A 24,881-nucleotide genomic window follows, 5' to 3' on the forward strand; every position below is an offset into this window, starting at 1 on the left:
ACGGCCTTTGGACATTAACTTGTACGTGTTAATGCATCGTGTAACTAGGCCTCAAGAGAGAATACTAAAGTACTTTAAAATTTAAGATAGGTACGCAAATGTTGAGCAGAGTCCACTCCATCTAACCTGAAAACTTCAAGATGGGAAAGAGTAAGTTTTTAAACAAACATTTTTTAAACAAAGAAATGAGCTGAGCAGTATCATCTTAAATTTTCAGGGCAAAGATATAGTATTTTTTCCAATATTTATCTAAACCACAAGCAGAAAAATTTACCGTCAATCAGTTAATCTCTCAGCTGGTGAACATTTTGATGTCCAGACTCGGGACAACAAATAATATACTACTAACAGACATTTGGAATTTTGACCCAACGACTCCAACAACAGACATTCTGCCATATAAAGTCACTCTTCTACGAGCCTTTTCTTCTATTAGTTTTAATAAATCCAATGTGTTATTATTTCTGTTGAAAATGTCTACAAAATTAAAAATATAAAAAATGAGAAAATAAAACAGAAAAAAATAAAATACTTATTACGAAAACTGGTTATTGCAATACAAAAATATAAAAAAACCTAGATGAAAAAATGGGCAAATTGCAATAATTCACTTACACTATGCATTAATGTATTCAATTCCATGGTTATCATTTAGTATTCAATAGGGATGGTCGCATCGGATACATCGGATCCAAAGTCGCGGAAGACATCCGATCTGGATCCGAAATTTTAAATAATAGCTTCAGAGAATGCAACGAAGATTCAGAACTCGGAATCGGAACTCTTTCCACCCTTATGAGGTGGAAAGAGTTCCGATTCTATCTTGGAATGCGCCGTCGCATGCGATTTTGTCTTACTCATGAACCGTTTTGTTCGAAAGCTCTCGCAGAGGTTAGGTACGTAGGAGATTTTCAGCCGTGGAAAATAAAAAAGGCAAAATACGACTGGCACATAGTGCGACTCTTCCCAAGAGATTGAACAACCATCGGGGGAATCTCAGCGTCAGGAATTTGAAAAGCATTTGGATCCGAAAATATCCAATCCGAAAGATCCGGCTCCGAAAATCAAGGATCCGAACCAAATCCGGATCCGAAAAAAATCCTGGATCCGTCCATCCCTAGTATTTAAGTTTCTGCTGGCTCATACGACACAAAAAGGTGCGCAAAATAATCATTAAAATGCTAACTGGCTCGTTGTGTTTTACAGTTACGATGTTTTACCAGTGGTTACCATGGTTTACCTGCTACGCGTGAGATACTCACCAGTGTGTGATACTAAAGTGAGTTACTCACCAGCAGAGGTGCTTGCGGTGCCAGCATGGATCCGATCCGGCCGAACGTTGAACAGGCCGCCAGCGACGAGCCCCGAAGGCCAGTCGGGAACATTTCCGAGGAGTACGTGTAGAGGATGTTAAACGACGCCGTAATGAAGATCTTCCCGAGGAGGAAAGCCGTAATCGGCAACCAAGACGCTCCACCTGCGGACGAGGTGAGTTGGCACATGTTAGCACATACTCACTGCCCTGGGACTTATTCGGTAGTGAGGGAGTCTAAATGGACACTTCCTTCCACTTCACCTTTGACTCGACGACTATTATTCGCAACATGGCTAAGAGTTGGTGCCAGTGGCGCCGACTCCATGGGGCCTGAGGGGGCCCGAGCCCCCTCAAAAATCGTTATGGGTGTGAGGAAAAAATGTATCAGGCTCTTCGATTTTCCCCGGAGTGTCCAGATATCGAGATTCGAGTTATCAGTGTTCTAATGCTGATCATATGACTCTTCTAAAATGCTTAAAAAACTAAAAACTCACTACTTATAACATTTTCCGGGGTAAGAGCCTCGATTTGGGCCCCCCTAATATTTTTTGTAAGTCGGCATCCCTATTTGGTGCCATAAGCTCATAGCCGGAGCTAAGAGTAAAGCCCGAATGACACTTCCCAATATATTGGTATATGCATTGGATATTGGATTGTGATCCAACTGGCACACACCACTTTCTAATACATTATCATTTTCACAGTATTCGGCAACATTTCTCGCCCAATTTGGAATTTAGAACATGTTCCATGTTCTCGCAGCCAATCTCCAATCAGAACACAACTTTGTTGACTCCTAGTGGCCAAAAAAAAAGGTCTTTGAAAAAAATCCTCTTTGGCTGTAAAAAAATTGGTTTTCCCCCGATAATTCTCTAGAAATTTCTAAAATGTGGACAAAAAAGTTGTTTCACTATTGATTGAAGCGTACAATTCACACGAACGCTTATACAAGGCCAGTGGCGCCGACTCCATGGGGCCTGAGGGGGCCCGAGCCCCCTCAAAAATTCGTTATGGGTGTGAGGAAAAAATGTGTCAGGCTTGTCGATTTTCCCCGGAGTGTCCAGATATCGAGATTCGAGTTATCAGGGTTCTAATGTTGATCATGTGACTCTTATGAAATGCTTCAAAAACTTAAAACTCACTACTTATAAAATTTCCCGGGGCAAGATCCCCGGTTTGGGACCCCCCGAAATTTTTTGTAAGTCGGCATCCTTGGTTAGATTTATAAAAAAACAATTTGTTTAGTAATTTTATATTTAAGATTGGTTAAGACTACTATTTAAGATTAATAAGATCGCAATTTTTCAGAAAGAATAAGGTTTCTCCCGAATGAAGAAGCATTTAGACTGACCAGCGGAGGAAACGAAAGACATTGGTCGGAGAGAGTCAACATCGTCAATACTGTGTAGGGTAAAATAGAATCAAAAATTTATTCATCAATAGGGTGGTTTCCTATTATTTTTTTATTGCCTAAATCGAAAGATTATTACTCCTTGAGTAAGTAATTCACGCTGTTAGATATTTTAATGACGATATCTATTTTTCGCGATTAAACGAAAAGTGAAAATTTTCAAGCGCACGAAAACGCGACGGCTAGGTATGAATGCTGGGAAATCCCCGTGTGACGTCATTCTGGTTGCGGCTGCCGCCGTGTGAGGCCACCATGGGGCGAGGCCTTGAGTGCCGATACGTTGCAGAGTGCTTGCAGGTAGCAGAGTGCTCTGCTAGCAGGAAGCGCTTGGCTAAATTAAGGATTATTAATACCCTATCAAACGAAGAAAACTTTCAAACCTTAGGCAGTTTTAATAGGTGATTATTGAGAAATGTTTCCCTGAGCTCTATGCCTCTTGCATGCATTGGTAATCTCAGACGATGTAAAACTCCTATCTACTCGTATAGAAACTAGGTCTCTGTGATGTCACGTGGAGTGGCATCGCATGAGCGCCAATCTGGCCTTTTTTCAAATGCGGTTAAATTTGATCATTGCCATTGCCGTGTGTATACGGTGAATGTAATAGAAAACCCCCAATAACTCCGCATATAAGTTGTCATGGAAAATAACCAATAATGGGTTGTTGTTTATATTTTGTGGACGAAAGAGACAGAACACGGAAGTTCATATAATCTTTTAGTACTTAAAAAGATAAAGAGGAAGAATAAAGAAGTAAACAAAACTGTAAGTAGTGATAAGATACTTAATTCTATCGCTACAATACCATAATTGGCGACCACGGCAGGACATAGCGCAAGGAGTTTGCGCTCGGGGAAAAAATAAGAATCATGAAGATCGCTGAAATGAAGATTGCCCAGCTGAGGACGGCGCTGGCCCAGCGGGGACTTCTGTCGATAGGAAATAAAGGAGATCTGGAAATACGGCTTCCGCAGTATCTCATTGAATCCGGAGAAAATCACGAGAACTACGAGGTAGGACAAGAAGTAAGTGTAATGTTTATGAAATTAACGGAACAAATGAAGGTTCAATCCGGAAACATTAAATTACAAATCGAAGAAATGAAATCAGATTTAAAAGAAGATATTAAATTTCAAATTGAATCGCAATCCAAAATAATAGAATCAAGAATTGAAGAACTAAGTGAAACATTTAGTGCTAGATTTGAAACTCTGGATGAGAGGATTACCGATATTTATCAGAGAGTTGCTAACTTAGAAATTAATGAACTAAACCTTTACACCAACCTTGAAAAGAAAACATCACGATTAGATGGCTTACAACAAGATGTATCTAAAAGATTATAAAAATTAGAGAATAAATTCTAAAAAATGGTGATTTCCGAAGCAAATATTCCATCAGCTACTGCTGCTGATAGGGCTGCTGCCTGTTGATCCTGAAGTAATTAGGCAAAGCCTACTAGCGTATCACGGTAGATAAGAAGAAGACCCGAAGGTATTTTTGATCAATTCCGATTCATTACTTAAACGGACGAATCTGCCGGAGAATGTTTATGTGCATTTGGTGGCACAACAACTGAAGGGACCAGCGGCTACATGGTGGAATAAAATACAGGGCCTGGGCTTGAATTGGAACGATTTTGGCAAGGAATTATGCCTCAGATTCGATTCTGATGGCGTAAGGTCTGTTGTTAATAGGGAATTCTTAACCGAAACGCAACCTACTGGCATGAGAGCTGGCGCATTTATAATCCAGAAATACCAAATTTTTAAAAGATTGAATCCTCAAAAGGACAGTGGTACTGCTTTACCCAACATCATTGAATTACTCAATGATAAAATGAGACCGTTGGTGAGAGTGGCTAATCTGAAGACATTTTACGAATTAAGGGAAGTCATTAGGAAACTAGAGGAGATTATACGAAGATTAAGAAATCAACAGACGAAAACGCTACTCCTTGAGAAACTGGAGTTCAGAGGAAATGTTTTGGTTGTGGGAAAACTGGTCACATACGAGACCATTGCCCGGAAAACTACTAAGGGGCCATTCTGTCCTGGAGGAGGATGTCCCTGGATTCAACGTCACAAAACCCAAGGTTCTAAGAAGTACAAAAATTAAACACTGGATTACTAAGAATACAATTGGACAGATTGGGATTGACCAGGACAGTTCCCGACCAGCCATAACGATCTGCATCAGAAATAAAACTTATAAATCTCGCATAGAATAATGAACGATTTTGATGACACTGAAATTTCTCCTGGCAACAGAGTTATTGGTGCCGCAAATGATGTACTTCACATATTACAAGGCCGAACATTCCTTAGAGCAAAGTATTCCAACATAGACATTGACATTCCTCCATTAATTATTAAGGATTTTATCAGCGATGTGATCCTTGACCATGACTTCTTAACTAAATATGGAGCTGTTTTAGATTATAATATTAATGAGATATTTTTAGGGAAAGATACCAGGACTAGACTAGCTTGGAGAAACGGAAATATTTCTAAAAGCACGAACGATTGTGGAATCAATCTGGATGAGTTGAAAGTTGGTCCATTAGCATCCGAAGAGAAACAAGCATTGATGAATATTTTCAACCAGTTTCCAGAGGTAATTACAGAGAGCATTGGTTATACTTTTTCCGTAAAACATCCAATTCATTGAAAGAATAATGAACCCATTAAACAGAGACCTTATCCCATGAATCCTGACAAGAGCATTTGTATACAAGAAAATACAGTAAAGAGAGCGAAGGATTAACTGAATCATCAACTTCTCATTGGGTTTCGCCGGTTGTGCTGCCAAAGAAGAAAAACGGGGATTACAGGCTTTTTGTTGACTTTAGAAAGCTTAAATTTCAGACTGTGAGTGATGCCTATCCTATGCCTGATTTGAAGGACTTGTTGAAGAAAGTTAGTGATGCTAAGATATTCAGTACTCTCGACCTAAATTAAGGGTTTTGGCAGGTGGAGAGATGGAAGAAGGCTCAAGAGAAATGACTGCCTTTGCTACTCCTCGTGGTCTCTACCAATTCCGGGTCATGCCATTCGGATTGAAGAATGCTCCCGCCACTTTTATGAGGTTAATGGATGAAGTACTCTCTGGATATATAGGTTATTTTTGTCAAGTTTACCTAGATGTCATTCTTGTCCATAGCAGAAACGGATTTTAAGAACATCTGATTCATCTATCTAAAGTACTGGAAAGACTGAAGATCCATGGACTAACTTGCCAGTTGAAGAAATGCCACTTTGTTAACCCCAAGTTGGAATACCTCGGACATGTTTTAACTCCTGAAGGTCTAGAAAGACAACCAGAAAAGAATAAGGCCATTGAGGAATACAATAAACCAAAAACTAAGAAGCAAGTCCGTCAGTTTTTGGGACTTTGTGGTTGGTACAGTAGTTTTATACCTCATTTTGAAGTAAAAGCTGCTCCACTGACTGATTTACTCAATAAAACAGCTCCCTTCAAATGGACTGAACGTGAACAAAGAGCCTTTGAACACATCAAGGAAAGCATTTGTAATTCTCCAAGGTTGGCACACCCAGACCTCGCAGGAAATTAAATCTACAGACCGATGCTAGCGATCTTGGACTTGGAGCTGTACTATTTCAAGAGACTGAACAAGGTGAGAGGAGGGTTATCGAGTATGCTAACCGGAAGATGTCACCAACGGAGAGGAATTACTGTACAGCTGAGAAGGAGGCTTTAGCAGTGGTTTGGGCTGCTGGGAAGTTTCGAGGCTATCTTGAAGGGAGGAAATTCCAACTCTACACTGACAACTCATCTCTTAAATGGCTAAATGAAGTGGCTGGAACAAAATCAAAATTGATGGGTTGGTCATTGATACTAGCGGACTTTGACATTGACATTTGTCATGTCCCTGGATCAAGCAATCAAGCAGCAGATAGCCTATCAATAAATCCTGTGACTGAACCAAATTCAGGCAGGGAACTAGTGGAGAGGGAAGTTCCGGAGTTAATAAAAGGGAAAAAAGACTTACCGGTTCTTTTGGCTGCTACTTGTGAAAGGAAACATTTCGATATGGACATTATTATGAGATGGCAGAATAATGATAGTGCCTGTAAGAAGATGAAATCTTGGATTAGCCAACGTTGTGCTGATAGCAGAAGTGTTCCTGCTGCTTTCAAGATATGTTATAAGAATCTTCGTCGCGAGAACGATGTCCTTTTATATGTCTCTCATAACTCGGATCAATCACCGGTGCCTATGGTGCCAAGATCTGAAGCTAGGACCATATAAGAGAAGTTCCACAATGAGCCGGAAGCTGGGCATCCAGGATAGGAGGAAACATTCTTATCAATTCGTCGGCGATTCTTCTGGGTACATCTGCGCCAAGACGTGAAGAGGTGTGTGCAAGAGTGTCCAGTATGTGCATGCACCAAGGCGATCAACCAGAAGGCCAGTACCAGTTCAAGAGGAAGACGTCCATATCAACCCTGGGAAGTATTGGCTTTAGACCTGATGGGACCTTATCCTCGGACGACACGTGGGAAGACTGGTGTCCTCGTTGTCACAGATTTGTTCAATAGGTGGGTTGAAACCTTTGCTATTCCCGAGGCAACGTCAGAACGAATACTCTATCTTCTGAAGACTTAGGTATTCAGTTGGTATGGATATGCCAGATGTCTTCTCACCGACAATGGGCCTCAGTTCACTTCAAGGCGATGGTCTCAAGCTTTAGAGGCATGGGGAATTGAACACTGGACTATAGCTCTTTATTATCCTCAGGCAAACCCAACTGAGAGAAGGAACCAGGAATTGAAGAAGATATTGCGGATACACCTCTTCAACGAGAAACATAACAGATGGGACCAGCACCTACATGAGTCTCTTTTTGCCATTAGACAGCGAGTCAACCGCGTCACTGGCAGAGCTATTCTTGGGAAGACCGATTCGATGCACCGGCGACTGGGGAATCGAAGCTGTTGAAGATGAAGAGGATATCCCCTTTATGGCTTGGGTTGAGAATCATCAGGGAAAAGTTAACCAGATGTACAAAGAAGCAACCAAGCGCTCTAAAAAGGAAGCTTAAGCAGTAGACCAGGTTACTGAAGAAGATTTGCAGCCTGGACACCTAGTACTGTGGAGGAACCACCAACCTAGCAACAAGCTTCAGGGGTACCATGTTGGCTTAGCTCCAAAATGGATCGGACCTTTCCAGGTGGAAAATAAACTGGGAAATGGAGTCTATTTGATAGGGACAGACCCTTCTACCAATATTCACCGATCAGAACTGAAATTAATACCCCGACAACTACGGAGGGAAGATGGAGTTCCTGAAGAGGTCCAACAAACAAAAGCTACAGTCATAGAGACGGTCGAACCTAGGTATAACTTAAGGCCTAGGATTGGCCATTAGTTATTGAGGGTTTTGGGGGGATGATTGACGTGGTTATATGGTGAATGTAATAGAAAACCCTCAACAACTCCACATATAAGTTGTCATGGAAAATAACCGATAATGGGTTGTTGCCTATGTTTTGGGGACGAAAGAGATGGAACACGAAAGTTCATATAATCTTTTTGTACTTAAAAAGATAAAGAGGTAAACAAAACTGTAAGTAGTGATAAGATACTTAATTCTATCGCTACAATACGATACCATTTGTCTAAACTGGGATTTCTAAAATCAAATAATTTTTATATTATGAATACACTATTGGTGGGTAACGAATCGCAATCAATGCCTTTCGTTTTCTTTGATGAAGGAAACTACCCAATTCATCCGAAGAAAATTAAACTGACGAGAATTCATCCGATTTGTATCTCTACGTTTCTCATGAAATGAACATTAAAGGATTAAAATCGACCTGGACCTTCTGCAGGGAAAATGCGTCTGCCAACTGCGGTAGAAGCATGTGCGAGAACCGGCGCCGGGCGTGTCACTCCGCACAGCAGCAATGATCTTCCCCGCAATTTTAGCTGACGCAAAAATCATAACTTCGTGAGACACGTCCAAGGTAGTGAACCGGAATTATTTACCTAAACACAGAAAAAGATGCTAATTACTGTGAAAACAAAGAGGAAGGAATCAGAGAGTGTCATCAAAGGGCTTCATTGAGATGGAATGTGAGACTATGCTTTTATACTGATGAAAAAAGGCAAGAGGACTTATCTATCTAAGTTTAGAGAGGAACACATTTAGAAGAGTCATGTGATCAACATTAGAACCCTGATAACTCGAATATCTGGACACACCGGGGAAAATCAACAAGCCTGACTCATTTATTCCTCCTACACATAACGAATTTTCTGAGGGGGCTCGGGCCCCCTCAGGCCCCATGGAGTCGGCGCCACTGAGGAGGCATCATCCCTCTGCTACAAGCACAATTCCAATGCCCCCCGCAATTTGCTACTTGCACTAACTAAGTTGACTTAGCATTGCGACATAAAAATTGGGGGGGGGATCTAGGGGCCCAATTTTGGGGACCTACATGCTCATAGATTCAAGAAAGACACAACGATGATGTTGTAGGGATTGAATCCATATCATCAAAACTGTCTCCCAAAATTGACTTAAATTCGTTGAGCACTGATCAGCAGTATCCTTTGGAAAATTTCAATGCTGTGTTTATTGGGATTTACTCCGAAAATTTGACAAATCACTCCGAGAAAAGTGGCCCATTCCCGCTGGCTTGCCACGGCCAATGAATGAAATGCTGAGGGTCTACGTGTCCACCAGAAATCCAAGCGCAAAATAAATAGTATAATAACTCTAATTCAAAATGTTTACACGTCCGTCTGGTTTTTAGTAAAGCAGGATCATTTCATGTAAGATGGCGCTGTAAATTTGTGGAGGCTCATCAACTGGTTGAGAACACTGCCGGAAGAGCTGAAAGCAGTCCTATATCCGGTTCATGAATATTACAAAAGAGGATCCTCAAGTCGCCCTCTAAATGTGTTGTCATCCACTGCGCATTTAAATAAGTTTACAAAATTCGCCACTCACGTCGCTGACGGACAAAATGATCCGAGTTTCGCTGAGAAATAAGGTATAATCAGTGGCGGCGCGTGAATGTACGCATGTTAGCAAGTGCACACCCAAAGATGAATGAATTATAAAAGAAAACGATGTGTTCCTTTGTAAAGAGAAAGATAAAAATACTGTCCACTCAGAGATGGGATACGAAGTTCCAAACGCTACAGCTATCTCTTGGGCGTATTCACCGCTCTAAAGCCGATGTCCCACGGTCAAATTTGCGTCAAAATATTTGCATCAAAATGTTTGTCCAAATATTTTGATGCAAATATTTTGATACAACTGGACTGGGGGTGTCCCACGATGCATCTCATTTTGATCAAAAACAAACGAAAGACGATATTTATGTAAACAATTTGGAAACTTGTGGAGGTGGAGGATTCTTTCTTTTTTAGGAGGCGAAATTGTCTGAACAGGCCTCTTGAACATTAAAGATGCGAAAAAAAGAAAACAAAAGGAATGCTGAACTTGGCCTTGGCTGGAAAGGAGGTATGAAAGCGTTGGAATAAGCATGCTAAACATGTTGGAGAAGGAGTTGGTTGCCGATGTTCCCGTTTATTATCGATAATAATTGACAAGTGAGGATATTTTCATGTCCCTAATCAGCAAGGTTGAGGGCAGAATAAAACGCCAGGATACAAACGTGAGGCAGTTTATTCCCGCGAGGAAAATGTTATTAATAAATGACGGACATTGTGGTTGAGGAGATGTTATGAATAGTGCTGTAAGCGTGCATTTAAATCACATTTTTCTCTCCTAATCTAGCAGTTTCTAAAATAAGGTCCTTATCCGATAATCATAGTAATAGAAACGGGCAGCTGTAGTGTTCCATAGGTACAATCGTCAGTTCATATTAGTCATTTCTCCAGCTGCTCGCTCGCATTGTATGCCTTCCACAAAGCGTAAAATTCGGCCTCGATACCTAAAGTAAATCTTTTATTATTTCCAAAACATCCCTCCTGGTATTGCGATTCTAAATATCGCTTCCTTTCTATTAGAGATCAACTAATTATTACGGATTTCCTAGTTGAGAGCTTCCATCGCCTATCACTAAGACAAACATTTGCTCATATTTACCTTTAGGGCCACACCAGGCGATGAAATAGACGATCACGAACGTATATACATATTTGAAATAATGTTTTGTGAATTCACTTCGTGGTATGTTGATATTATAAATTTAAAACTAAGCCTTTTAGTATTCCATACAATTTCGATCATACGGTTTCGATCTTTTCAGGTCCTTATCTAGAGGTTTACGATTAAGATAACGACCTGAAAAGGTGGAAACCGGTTGGGTTTTTAATGCATACTGTGTGGAACACAACAAATTTTATTTTTGAGTCCATAATATACATAATTATTAATTAAAATACTCATGCAGACGATAAATAAGTTTAACCTATTTGGCCTGCGTGTCAGCGCTTGGCGATGCTTTTTTGTCAAAGGCTCTGTGATTGGTCGGTTTCATCCAATTGGATGAAAATTTAGAACCTGTCCTATCCATTTGTACAAATTGGTGATTTGTACAAACGATAGGACCAAAAGCCAGTTGGACAAAATTTTGACCGTGGGACAGGGTGCGCGTCAGTTTCATCAAATTTTGATGCAAATATTTTGACGCAAATTTGACCGTGGGACATCGGCTTAAAAGAGTGCGATTCCCTGTCCCGTGTCATCGCGCCGGTCGTATATTCGCTCTACGCGATCGCCTGTGGGTGCTCGGGCGGGACGAGTCGAGCGAGGGGGCATGCCATGTTCAAACGGGTGTTGGGAGCAGACTCAAAACGACGCGAGTGCGCACGCGCATATTTTTGGTGAGTGACTCGCAGGTAGTGCAGCGGTGTAGCTGCCACCCACACTACCTGCGCTCAGGATCCTAGTCCGTCAATGCATTCAATGCCATTTAGCAGCATTCATTTGAGCTTCATACTCTTTTTCATCATCGTGTATCTTCTCTAATGCACACCCTGGATATATAACCACCAGCCGCCTCTGGGTGTAATCAGGGGAGCTAACCGATATTTGCATGCATAATGATGTGATCTATCAAATTAATACCTTTTCAATGCTATTCCTGGCCATTAGCAATATTATTATGCAAAATTTGGAAACAAAAGGGATCGCATTGCACTCATCATCGCGTCGCGGACATTTTTGAAAGCCCATTAAAATGCGATCGAAGTGGCAACAGGGATGTGGCCCTTCTATGGGATGGAATTGGGTCTCCTCTGTGCGATCCGCTTGATCCGGTTATTCAAAGGAACGGATTTTTCGGTCACCCTGAAAATGTACCGCTTGCTATGCAATAGCTGGTGAGCGCGAGGAAGTAGGACGGGATAGGAGGAAAACATATTAGAGTACGCAAGGACATGCGTTTGGCCACCAACCCGAGATGTTTTTTATTGCTAGATTTTAATTTCGACGGAAGCCTCGCTGCTGATAAATTGGGGAGAGACCACAGTACCTCCAGTTATATTATATCTGGCCTTACCGTTGTGGAAATTCAAAATTCGTGTGAGCAATGTTCAACTTTAAAGTTAAATATTCCTTTTATTACCCATGTGGTCGAAAGAATCGTGGAAAAGGACACACAAACCAACAGCGAAAGACGAAGAACGACACAACAGAAAATACTGGAAAGCAGGTAATTGAGTAATTCTTTCGCGATTTAATTCACAGAAGATGCTGAAACATCAGATATTAATTAGAATGACGAAGAAAGACGCACTCAGTGTGAATATTGATGAATTTAGGGCGTGGGAGAGGTGAGCGGGGAGGGGACGCGAGCGGCCTCCATCCAAAATCATATAGTCACAACTCTTGGACATTATAGAAGAGAAGCACGTGCCCATAGTTTGCACACCTTTCTAGTCACTCGGAGGGCCTCTTCATAGATCGTAGGCTCCTTGCCGGCGGTCTCCGATCTAAAAATATCGCGAACATTACGAAAATATTTCATCACTTCTCTAAAAGTTGGAGACGTCGATTTTTTTAACGCCGACGAGGCGCAAAAATATGGACAAGTCGTCTCACTGCGCATTCTTTTTTGCATTTTACCATCTGCCGATTTATATGGTCAAAGATGAGCGCCCTCCTAGCAGTACGCGCAGGAAGAATTTTGCTGTACCCAGGGCGTGGGAGGGAGAGAGGCGTGCGGGGAGGGGACGGGAGCGGCCTGCCGCTCCTCTATCCGGGACGCTGCGTGGGCGTTGGAATATTCTCTTCGCGGGCGCGCGCTCAAATTAGGCATTTTGTGGCTTAACGGTGGCATATACGTCACAATACACGAATTTTTGTAACTAGGGGGTAGTAGCTCAAGCAAAATCTATAGGGAATGACCGTAAAATATTAAATTTTTCGAATTTTGACCCTCCCTAAATAATTATATTTAATATAAATTATTAAAATATATATTTAATATGGAATATTAAAATTTTCAGCCTTTTTTGTCAGTCCCACAATTTTTTTTTCTCTGGGGCAGATGGATTTGGAAAAAATCGATTTTTCCAATCCGTCCTAACACGCACCTCCCTTATGGGGCTGCCCACTTATCCAAACAGTCCAGAACCACAATTGTAACATTTTTTATATCATAAGATGATATTGTCTGTAGGTATATGTGCATAATCAGTTAAAATAAAACTCTTAAAATTTTCATATTTATTACGATAAAAGTAAATGCAGCTCAAGATGTCTTCTGTGCCCCCCAGTGGGATAACCAGAGGGGATGTCTGGGGGATTCAGACCCCCCGATAAATAAAAACATAACACTTTGCCTCAGGAAATGTTAAAAAATATTGAAAATCTTGAATTTACAAAATACTTATTTGAAAAATGAAGGTTTTTCGATTACGAAAAGTGTTAAAATTAATTCAAAACCCTCTGCTTAGTACCCTGTTTTTCAAAAATTTTCCACTAGTTTTAGACCCCCCCACCCCAATAAAACCTCTGTCTATGCCATTGGTGCCCTCTGAGCTATCTCTGTATCTACCACTGTCTCATGAAGAACTATTTACATTATTAATTTATTCCATATTCCAACCTTTAAATTTTCTTAAAGATTTAAAATCAAGGGTTGGAGGCAAATACACCATTGGGTCAGATTAAAAAGAGCATGGGGAAGATTAACTTCAGGGAACTAACGGAATTGACTCAGCATATAAAAGAAGGGATGAAATAGACCAAGGAAATGATTGTAATATCACAGTGGCACTACTAGGTACACGCTGTGGGGGGGGGATGGGTTGGCCTGGGGCCACGACCCCTCCCCCAGGGGGCAGCTGCCTCCCCCCTTTAGAAGCAAAAATCTCAAATGTCTTTAAGGAAAATAATATTTTTTGAAGCAAATAATTTTAAAAACTAATGAAGAGCAGTGATAGTTTCCTTAAAATGTTGATTTCAATCACCTTTTCCATGCTTAAATCTTACCTACATATTGAACAACCACGGCATGCTCCTCTCCCTAGTTTTGATCCTGGGTACACCCTTGAACCCAGCCCAGGAAATTTTTTTCATTTCTCTGAGGCTTTGGAGGGGGGGGTATCTATCCCCTCATCCCCACCATAGTTACGCCTCTGCTATATCATGAATACAAATAGGGTAGTTTCCTTCATCAAAGAAAGGCGCTAATTGCGATTCGTTACCCACCATTAGTATATTCATAATATACAAATTATTTGGTTTTAGAAATTCCAGTTCAGACGAATGGCAACGGTCAATTTTAACCGCATTTGAAAAAGGCCAGATTGGCGCCCATGCGATGCCGCTCCACGTGATGTCACAGGGACCTAGTTTCTATACGAGTAGATGGGAGTTTTACATCGTCTGAGATTACCAATGCATGCATGAGACACAGAGCTCAGGGAAACATGTCATAATAATCACCTATTAAAACTGCCTATGGTCGGAAAGTTTCCTTTGTTTGATAAGGTATTAATAAACCTTATTTAAGCCAAGCGCTATCTGCTAGCAGGGAACTCTGCTACCTGCTGGCAGCCTGCGTCGTATCAGGGCTCATAGCCTTGCTCCAAGGTCACCTCACAGGGCGACAGTCAGAACCAGAATGATGTCACTCAGAGTTTTCCCAGCATTCATACTTAGCCGTCGCTTTTTTGCACGTTTGAAATTTTTCACTTTTCAATTAACAGCAAAAAATAGATATGGTCATTAAAAAATCTAAAAGCGTAAAATATGTACTCCAGGAGTAATAATATTTCGATTTAGGCAATAAAAAATAGTAGGAAAGCACCCTATTAACACTCAGGTTCTGGGAGAGGATCTTACCGTCATCTGGAAGGAAAGGTGTTGCGAGGCAGAGAACACCGGAGAAGACAAAGGTGAGCACGAGCGACCATCTTCTCCCGAGACGCTCCATCATTGGCCAAGAAAGGCCATTGCCTGGCGTCTCCACGAGTGCCGTCACAGCAAAGTTCACGTACATGTTCCCAGACAGTGTCACGGAGCCAAGCGACAGACCAAAGTAAACCATTGTGACAGACATCCTGTCAGTTTGGATGAAAAAAATTTGGGCCATGAAACTTTTAAAGTCTGGCGAAGGAAATTTCAGATTAAAAAAAATTATGATTAATACACTAATGATGTACAATGATAATAATTTATCTCTTTGTTCCAGTTATGTGACATAGAACTCATCATTTACATAAAATAAAAAAATGGCAGCACATAAAATTGAAGTGAAGTAATATACTGTAATGTTATGAAAACAGATAAGCATTGAGTGCATTAGACTTGACATGATTAACATAGAATCAGTACTAAAACAAACTCTCAAAGATTATCATCATCGTTCTCATTTACGCTATAGTGCAATTTGCCATGTAACATTTCACATAGTCTATTTTTGAAAATGGCCAGGGAAGTAATTGATTTCCGGGAACTTTGGAGCTGATTATATATTTTCGAGGCTCGATGAAGAGGACCTGGTTTAAAATATTCCAGGCTGTGCCCAACAACATGAATATAATCTCTAGCACAAGTCATGGGCTAAATAATTACAAACTTTTCCCAAAGGATGCAATGACACTAGTGAAGGCTGTTATATGAAATGCAACTGATTCTGGATGCCCATACCCCATCTCACCATTGAGGTTATCAGTTTATTTTTCAGACTTTCTAGGATGCTTTGTGGTTAAATGGAAAATTTGGAAAAAAAGTTATGTATCATGAATTAGTACTCATTCCTAAGCATTGCATTCTTATTCTCTGCAGCAGTGGCAAAACTATGGGGGGGGGGGGGGGGGGTGAGGGGGTGTATCCCCCCCTGAAGCCTTAGAGAAATGAAAAAATTATGCAAAAATTTTTCTAGATATGATGCATAATAACTGCATCTGCTTAAGATTAAATTTTAAGTGCCAAAATGATGTAAAATGCCTTTTCAGGTAGGTTATTCCATTCACCCTCCCTCATCCCCCCAAAGTCACCTCATCCCTCCCCCAAAGCACATTCCTAATTACGCCACTACTCTGCAGTACACCAGCATTGGTTTTCAAAATACATAAATGCTTCAGTGAAGACCCCAATAAAAACATCGAGAGTTGAGCATGGAAGTAGGTGTGTGAGGCATAAGAAAATTTAATAGTAATAATCTCTTATCTACCGGCCCATCTCCCTTTATCTAATAATAATCCCACCTTTGGAATACCTCTAGTCTATTCTCACCCTCCCTCTTCAGTGATCACATTTCCGTAAAGTGCTCCCCTCAGCATCTGACTCTAAACCAGCCTTTTCTTTACAATCTTACATAATGATGACTTAGGGTTAATGGAATCATGAAAAATCTACATATGTCATTTTATTCAATTCAGAAAAGATTGATTAATGAAAGGTCTGATCTCTACAACCTCTCAAATTGGCTGTACGAAATTTCTCATCAACTTGGCCGAGTAATGCAAAATCATTGTGCTGGTGAGCTGGAAAGGGGACAAATTTCACTGCAGTCACCAAACTGGAAAAGTCACAGACAGACAAACCCACGGCCCAGTTGGAATCCTTTGAGAGGGCATAGGCCTCACTAAGGATACCTGGGAGGCTGCGCTACTTCACAGGGCTGAAGAGATCCAGTTAAGGATTTCAAGTTATGAACACAGATAAACAAGCAAGCAGTTGAAAATCAATCTCCCACAAATTCACTGATTCACTCAAATATCCATAAGGAGAAATAGCTCATGAAAAGCATTGTCAAGATGAAGAGAAGAGAGAAAAAGAAGAAGAGAAGAGATGAGATCAAGAGAGAGAGGAGTGAATAAAAAACTTACTACAACAAGGTTGTGAGAGTGCACACATGAATGCAGTGAAAGAGAATTTATATAATTTTAAGGTAGTTTGAACACTTACCAGCAAATGAAATTTACTATAAGACGTATCATAAGAATTTTTGAAGACATCATTTCCTTCACCATTTTTATGTCAAATGCCTTAGGAACTTCTTCAGGTAATACCTTCAAGATATAGAGTGAAAAAAATGATCAAACACCTTATTAAAGTTGTTTCATCAAGGTAATGTTAGCATAGCTGATTATTGAGTAGATTGCAAAAATTTGAAGGAAAAGTTCACAACTATTTTCAAAAGGATATTCTCATTTAAAATATAATTCCGTGCTTAAAAGAAAAACTAACCATTTCATTAAAACAAAGTACTAAAAGCTGAAATCATTACTGTAGAGGATGGCTTTGCAATACTGTTGGCTCATGCATTCCAAAAGCTTTTACGGTTTATTTTTCATTTTTCTTTCTATTTAAAGATCATTGAGTGAGATATAAATCTAGTTGTAGATAGGCAGTCAGGTGTGTTGATATACTTAATTAGGCAGTGGATAATTATGGACTTTTCACAGAGGAATAAAGAATGCATTGACTTAAGTAACTATCCTTGGAAGACAACAGCCCACAACTGTCTCTTTATTTCTGAAGACACTAACAGTACATATACTTACAGTACATGGTGTAATGGCACATTGGTGGCAAGTGCGCCAAAGTTCAAATAACATATAATCAGCTCAATCACATACAGAAATAACAAGGTGAAGTTAGCAATGAGCCACTTAAACTATATTTTGAGAGGAAATGTTACATTATCAATATCAACATGCATGTATCAGACTCAAAATGTACCATAGGAAAACAAATTAATTCCACTCGTCCAGATTCCCTACATATTCCACCTTCTCTGATTCCTTGATATGCTGAAATTTAACATAATTTCCCAACTTTGGAGCCATGTAACTTTTTATTAATTGTTTTGACATCTTGGTATTTTGACATTGTTCACAATGGTTGCTTGCGATGGTGCAAAATTCAAAAGGAACTGGAGAGGATCCAGTTAAAACATTTTGAATTTTTTTGCGTTTATTTCAGTGGTAGCAATCCAATATTCCTTCAAAGTGTAACTCAATCTTTACCATAAATTATATGATTCTCTATAAGTAGAGATACCCAGTAGTAACAGATTTTCCAGGAGATTAATTTGTTAGAGCCTGAATAAATTTAATCAAATGCAATCTTCGATAAGTCTAGAGCAGGGGTCTCCAAAATACGACCTGCGGAGGGCTTTCATCCGGTCTGCGCACTCGTTTCAAGTAGAGTGCAATTCTCGCTAGTTTAACTCTGTGAGACGCCGCTAGGAGCATTGCAGCGCTTTACTGAATGCCAAAGTCGCCTCCAACTGTTCGTAAATAAGAAATACGCCACCGGATACTACCATAGACGTTGGTATTGAATACTTCAGTCATCAGCAAATTTGCTATCCGGCCCGCGGGGCGATTCGGAACTTGGAATGTGGCCCCCGTGGCCTAGTAAATTGGAGACCCCTGGTCTAGAGTACATATAGCCAATACCAATGCCCTACTTATACTTACTGGCTGGCTGCTTTCACAATCACTCATCTCCATAGGATTCCTAAAAATGGACATTGCTGATTCTGACAACACCACACGATTACATTTTGCCACTTTCTTTACAATGCTAGCTGCTTCCTCATATCTGTCACGGGACATTAACCAGCGCACTGATTCAGGAACCAACCTTTAAAATTTACAACAACTTAGAATCAATATGTTATTAGAAGTTGACCCAACGCGAAAAGTATGCTTACAAAATATATCACATGAAACAAGTATTGGGAGCTATGATTGCCATTTTTAAGAGCTCTCTAGTGTTTCCAGAGATATCGATGAGCCAATGGAAAACAAATCAATTGGTATCCTTTACAATACCCTCACCATTTTGAACACAATTTTGATGATAAAATAGTATGCAACGCATACTTACATTGTTAGTATCTACCAAAATGCTAGAAAAAGTTTCCTCATGAAATACTTTCGTGGCTGACAAGGATCAGCTCTTATTTGATATCCCTCCTGTAACATTCAACTTTGAACATTTACACTTTGCAATCCTTAAAATAGATGCTTTTTTCTACCAAAGTAATTTGGTTTTTCAGTGACTGAAATTCTCTTTATCACCTTGGCATTGCATCGCAAATGTGGATTCATATATGTATCAGGATGCAATATTTATACAGTAACACACATTAATAATTTTCCTAATTCAATAACCTATTGACATTAAAAAAAGCTTTTATCGATATTCTACAGCATGATTGTTAATTTCATTCAAAAAGCCAAAACCATACAACTGGAAAAAAGACATAAATGGTGAATACTCTATGCGTTTCGTTTGATATTAATTTTCAAATATTTAAGACAGTTAGAGCAAAGCAATGTATTTTTGGGGCGTTCAGAGGAATTAAGGCTTCCATGTTAATGTTCACCTCTGTGCTAATTGAACCCACACAACTGAAAATTAGGCTCACTCCAAGAGCTAAGGAGCACTAATCAAAGATTAATATTATTGGGTAAACTTGGAAAATCACTAATTTTAGAGAAAGGAAGAACCAGAAATGTAGCCAAACATTTTCTTTCAATAGGTGATCTAGAAGTAGGTGGGTTGCCTATTCTGACATTTTGTAGCCAATTTTCAACAATCAAAAAATCATACATTTTAATAATAATTTTGTAACAATGAATTTTATTTGCCTAATGGTGAAAGTTAATTTCATTGCTCCCTATTGACAGAAATTACAAATTAAAACTGCATTGAAATATGGATGTTCAGAGGAAAGAAGTCCCTGGGTTACAGGTCTCCTCAGCAGATGTATCATGAGTTGTCACAACAAGATACTTGTGGTTTTCTTCGGCCCTCCTACCCCCCTTCTAGCTACATGACTGTTTAGAACCATCTAATGAGATAAGATGCCAAACAGAAAAGGGAAACGAAATGAAACAAACAACTCACCAGAAATATGCCACAAAGGTAAGTCCGGGAGCATAGAGAGCCAATAACATATGTCTCCAATTAGGCAAGGCCCATGCAACAAGAGCCAAGAATCCATTGGCGATGGAATACACCACATTTATATATACACCACCAAGGGTTCTACGAGTGGGTCCCACCAGTTCCAAGGCTGAAAAAAGAATAGAGTTATTTAAAGACAGCAACACTTTAGAGCACCTTTGATGTCCTGTGCATCATGTTGGTCACAATGAAAAACATGTCATGTAAAAATTAATTTAGTGGAAATGTTGCAACTTCTCATTTGACAAATATTTTAAGGATGATGATGAAATGCAAGGACACTCACCAAGAACAAAAAGGGTTTGGAATACACCACCACCAGTCAATGCCTCCAAGAATTCCATGCAGATGTAGGTGGGGTAATTGGGAGAGAAGGATTTGATCAGTCCACAGATGCTAAAACCAAGCAATGAAAACACCATTACAGGTCGTCGTCCAAATCTGAAAGACACAAATGGAAATGGTCGAGTGAGAAACGTTGGAACTCCATTTTTTCATTTTCAAGGTTTTATTTTTTCCTTTAATTTTCAGTTATTTTGTGTATCCCATTACAAGTGACTCCTGATCTGAATTCTTTCATAGATTTCAATATTTTCCCACATTTAGGTAATTTTATTGAGGATCTCTACCCAGGTGCAAAAGGAGGAATTTGCTGTATTCAGCTTCTCCAAAAAAGTTTCTTCCTCCCATGGCTACAGTGGCATAGCCAGGAATTTCGTTCAGGGGGGGTTCAAAATCAGGGGGGGGAAATTTTTGAAAAACGGTAGTAGTAGTAGTTTAAGTAGACGGTTTTGAACTAATTTTAACACATCTCATAATCGAAAAGCTTCATTTGTTTAAAGAAATATTTTGTAAATTAGTGATTTTTCAATATTTTTTTCTTTTGAGAGAAAATAATTGTGTTACATATTATATTTGGGTGAGTCCGGACCCCCCTCTGGCTACGCGGCTACATGAATGCCCACATTCTGATGGCAGAAAAATATCCACTGGTCATTTTATGAACAGCTGTCTTTTCTACTGCTTCTCAGGGAACTCAATAATCAGCTCTACGCAAGGCTGAAATTTTCAGACAGATTTAAAATAAATTTTATTTTAATATAAATGTTTACAGCATAAATGGGTCGTGAAGGAATCATTGGTCTCAAGAAAACAATGACATGAAACAAGGAAAGAAAATTAGGGATATAATTTTTATAGAGTAATTCAGCATCACTATTTCAGCATATTTTCTACTTTTAAATACATAATCAATATTGGGGCAAATAAGATGGCTCAAGTAATGTTTCTGTTAGCAGAATAACATTTCCTTCTCATTTCTTTTTCATCAATCACTCTCAAAACAATTTTCTCCCAAAAGTAGAATAAAAGATTATCTCCAGACTTAGTATACACAAGAAATATATCTAGATATGTAAGTAACCTTTAAATTTAGAGATTATGTAATTCACAAAATTTATGAATTGGCTTACTGGTAACAAATTTTGGCTCTAATTTCGAGTCTTCCAAAACTTCATTCTTCAAATAAAAAAATCTTAATGCAATGATATTTCTCACGTATGCCCAAAATGTTCTTGTTAAAGGTAAAATATTGTTTTAATAAAAATAAAAAGCTGCAACCACTTATCGTCAACCACTTTTTGAAGTTTTCTGCAGCAATATTTACCCAATAATTCCCCTATTCATTCTCCAGTCAGAGTCTATTAGCAGGTAAAGCTTTATTTGTGAATAATTTTGAGATCCACCCCTCTTATTAGGGTGGTTTCATATTATTTTTTTATTTCCTAAATTGAAAGAGGAGACCTTGGAACGAGGCTTTGAGCGCTGATACGACACAGGATGCTAGCAGGTAGCAGAGGTCCCTGCTAGCAGGTAGCGCTTGGCTTAAATAAGGACTATTAACACCTTATCAAACAAAGGAAACGTTCCGACCACAGGCAGTTTTAATAGGTGCTTATTAAGAGATGTTTCCCTGAAGTGACTCATGCATGCATTGGTAATATCAAAAGATGTAAAACTCCTACTAATATCAAAAGATGTAAAACTACCCATACAGAAACTAGGTCCCTGTGATGTCACGTGGAGTGGCATCTCATGGGCGCTAATCTGGCCTTTTTCAAATGAGGATAAAATTGACCATTGCCATTCCTCTGAAATGGGATTTCTAAATCAAATAATTTGTATATTATGAAAACACTAACGGTGGGTAACAAATCGCAATCAATGCCATTCGTTTTCTTTGATGAAGGAAATTACCCTATTGGAAAGAAAATTTTACATACCGATCAGCCAACATTCCAGCCAAAGGAAGACCAATGAATTGTCCGACAAAGCTCATTGTCCCAATTAATGTTAATTTCCATTTGTTCTCCACACATGTAAGGTTGAACTGCAAAACAATTTTTAAGATAGTCTATAATGAAATGTTTCTGACTCACAAGTGTTTGAGGGATATGCTTTCAAGTTGATCCTCTAAAACGTATCCCCTCTTCAGAAAAATAAACAGCTAAGGTGAGGTGGGGTAAGTGCGACCCCCCTTAAGGAAGATCATATTTCCGTTCTCGAAGCAGGTGGCGGTCGTGCAACATATTCCACACATAGTAAAGAAATCAGAGCCAACAACTTTGTAATACTTATCCCTTAAGTTCTCGTTCCACATGCTTAGGAAATATACCCGTCCATTCATCTCGTAGTCTTAATTGGTTGTGAGGAGACGCTACACCGGAGTTCCCTCAGAATCAATGCATCGGAGGTGTAAGACAAGAACCATATCTTGTTTTCTCTTCTGCATGGATTGGTTTTCCTTGCTTCACTTTGAATTTTGAAACTCAGGTCATTATATTTACATAGTTTAGAAGGGGGGGTCGCACTTTCCCCATCATAACCATCCATTCCTTCCTTCCGGGGCAAGTGCGACCCCGTTGCCTGGGGTAAGTGCGACCCCCTGTGGCACTTACCCCAGGTGGTAGGATGGATTAAATTTTAGTTTTTGTCTAACAGCTCTTGCGTTAAACTTTTATTTTCTGTCTGGCAGTTCTTGCGTTAAACATTCTTATATAAATGTTGCAAAACACCGAAGTTTATAAAACTAGGTCTTTTAATTAGAGTCTTCTCATCAACTTTTATTTTGATGGTTTATCTGATAGCTTATTTCAGTTTGTTAATTGATTATGATAGGACACTGGATATCATATCTTCAGGCGAGGAGAATGTAGATGACATGGTATTAATGCCTGAAACAAGATAGCATGAGACAAAAAAGCTTAACAAATATGGTGACTAACATTCAAAGTGGAGATTGGATTCTGGCTAGATTCAGCAGCAAAAAGTCAGTTGCTCACTATGTTGGGAAAATTCTGGAGATTAATGAATCAGGTGACCCCGTGGTTTGCTTTCTGAGGACATGTTTTGGAACTGAAATAAGTTTCACCTGTCAAAGGAATGAGGATTCCAGCAAAACACCTAGGGAAGGTGTTGTAAAAATATTACCCATGCCCTCTGTCGGCCGTCAAGGAAAGTTAACGTTTTGCCTATCTTTCCCGGGGTACAACTTAAAATAAACAAATAAATATTCAATATTCAATTGGTTGAAGACCATGAGTTTTTCTTCATTTTGCTTTTTTATATTAATAACGTAAGTTACAATGTAGAAGCAATTCTTTGTTCATTACAATCAAGTTTGTATTCAGATTTGTTGTCATATGCAAGATTTATAATTTTTTTATTATTTTTATTTATTCAGATTTTATGCACACTACTTAACTATTTTAAATACACTTTTGAATTAATGTGTAACAGTTGAATACTGTTACTATCATTAAAAAACACATTTAACAACAATTCCATACAGTGCCATAATTAACCAAAAAAAGCAAAAAAACCTACTTACATTACCTAAGATAAGAGTTGACTTCTCAAGAGTGGTTAAACATAATTTGGTACTTTAAAAAGCAATGTACAGCTGAATTTCTGGGCAAATCGCACTTACCGCGTAATGCATAAATATACTGCACATCAGCCATGGGACACACTTGCCCCATGCACGAGGTAAGTGCGATCCCTCAACAAGATTATAAGAAAAAATTTATAAAAATTACCACTTTACAGAGAGAGGATTTTTAATCTAATTATCTTTTTCAGTGATGCACATATATATTATACATTGAATCTCATGTTTTTAGCTAGCCTAGAAATTTTTCCTAAGCTAGTTAAAATTTTTTAGATGCTATTTAGGGGTCGCACTTACCCCACCTTACCTTATGTGTTTCCTTTAACATTCCTGCTCACTGATGACTTGTACGTATTTGACTTGGCCTAGAATGTTACAAAATCCACCTTTTATTTCCACTATTTAGACTTCTAATCATCATATCCATTAGTTGTAATCACTGCATAAGAAGGCTTTTACACAGAGGTTAACAGCAAGTAACAATGAACGATCACAATCATTCATGCTCTGCATAGGGACAACCTACCCAGATAGGCCTTGATTCCCCCAGTGGCGCAGCAAGGGGGATAAAACCCCCCACAAAGCTCAGAGAATGTTAGGTCCATTTTACTTAATTGGATTAATATTACTTTTAGAATAGTGTAAGGAGTAATAAAATATCCCTAAGAAAGCCATAAAACTCACAATTTTTAACCATTTATTTTAAAATGTTTTGGGGGAGGGCCCCCGGCACCTCCCGTTTCCCCTGAGGGGTATTCCATACCCCCCAACACCCTCAGTATTAGTTTTGCCTAACCCCCCCCCCTAGCCTTAATTCCTA

General features: G+C 39.3%; 1 protein-coding gene across 2 annotated transcripts in view; it reads right to left on the reverse strand.

Moving 5' to 3' along the window:
* Positions 1-24,881, reverse strand: part of LOC124165828 (organic cation transporter protein-like) — a 47,588-nt gene that overhangs the window by 8,953 nt on the left and 13,754 nt on the right. The window contains exons 3-9 of one of the 2 annotated variants that reach the window (XM_046543355.1): positions 22,395-22,501; positions 20,399-20,508; positions 20,053-20,221; positions 18,615-18,780; positions 17,095-17,198; positions 15,025-15,242; positions 1,293-1,477 (exon numbers count right to left, since the gene is read on the reverse strand). In XM_046543355.1, coding sequence (XP_046399311.1) covers positions 1,293-1,477; positions 15,025-15,242; positions 17,095-17,198; positions 18,615-18,780; positions 20,053-20,221; positions 20,399-20,508; positions 22,395-22,501 — 1,059 coding nt within the window. Of the gene's footprint in view, positions 1-1,292; positions 1,478-15,024; positions 15,243-17,094; positions 17,199-18,614; positions 18,781-20,052; positions 20,222-20,398; positions 20,554-22,394; positions 22,502-24,881 lie in introns of both variants that reach the window. The other variant, XM_046543354.1, reaches the window with a different exon arrangement.

Source organism: Ischnura elegans, chromosome 9 (genome assembly GCF_921293095.1).
Source record: "Ischnura elegans chromosome 9, ioIscEleg1.1, whole genome shotgun sequence".
Lineage (NCBI taxonomy): Eukaryota > Metazoa > Arthropoda > Insecta > Odonata > Coenagrionidae > Ischnura > Ischnura elegans.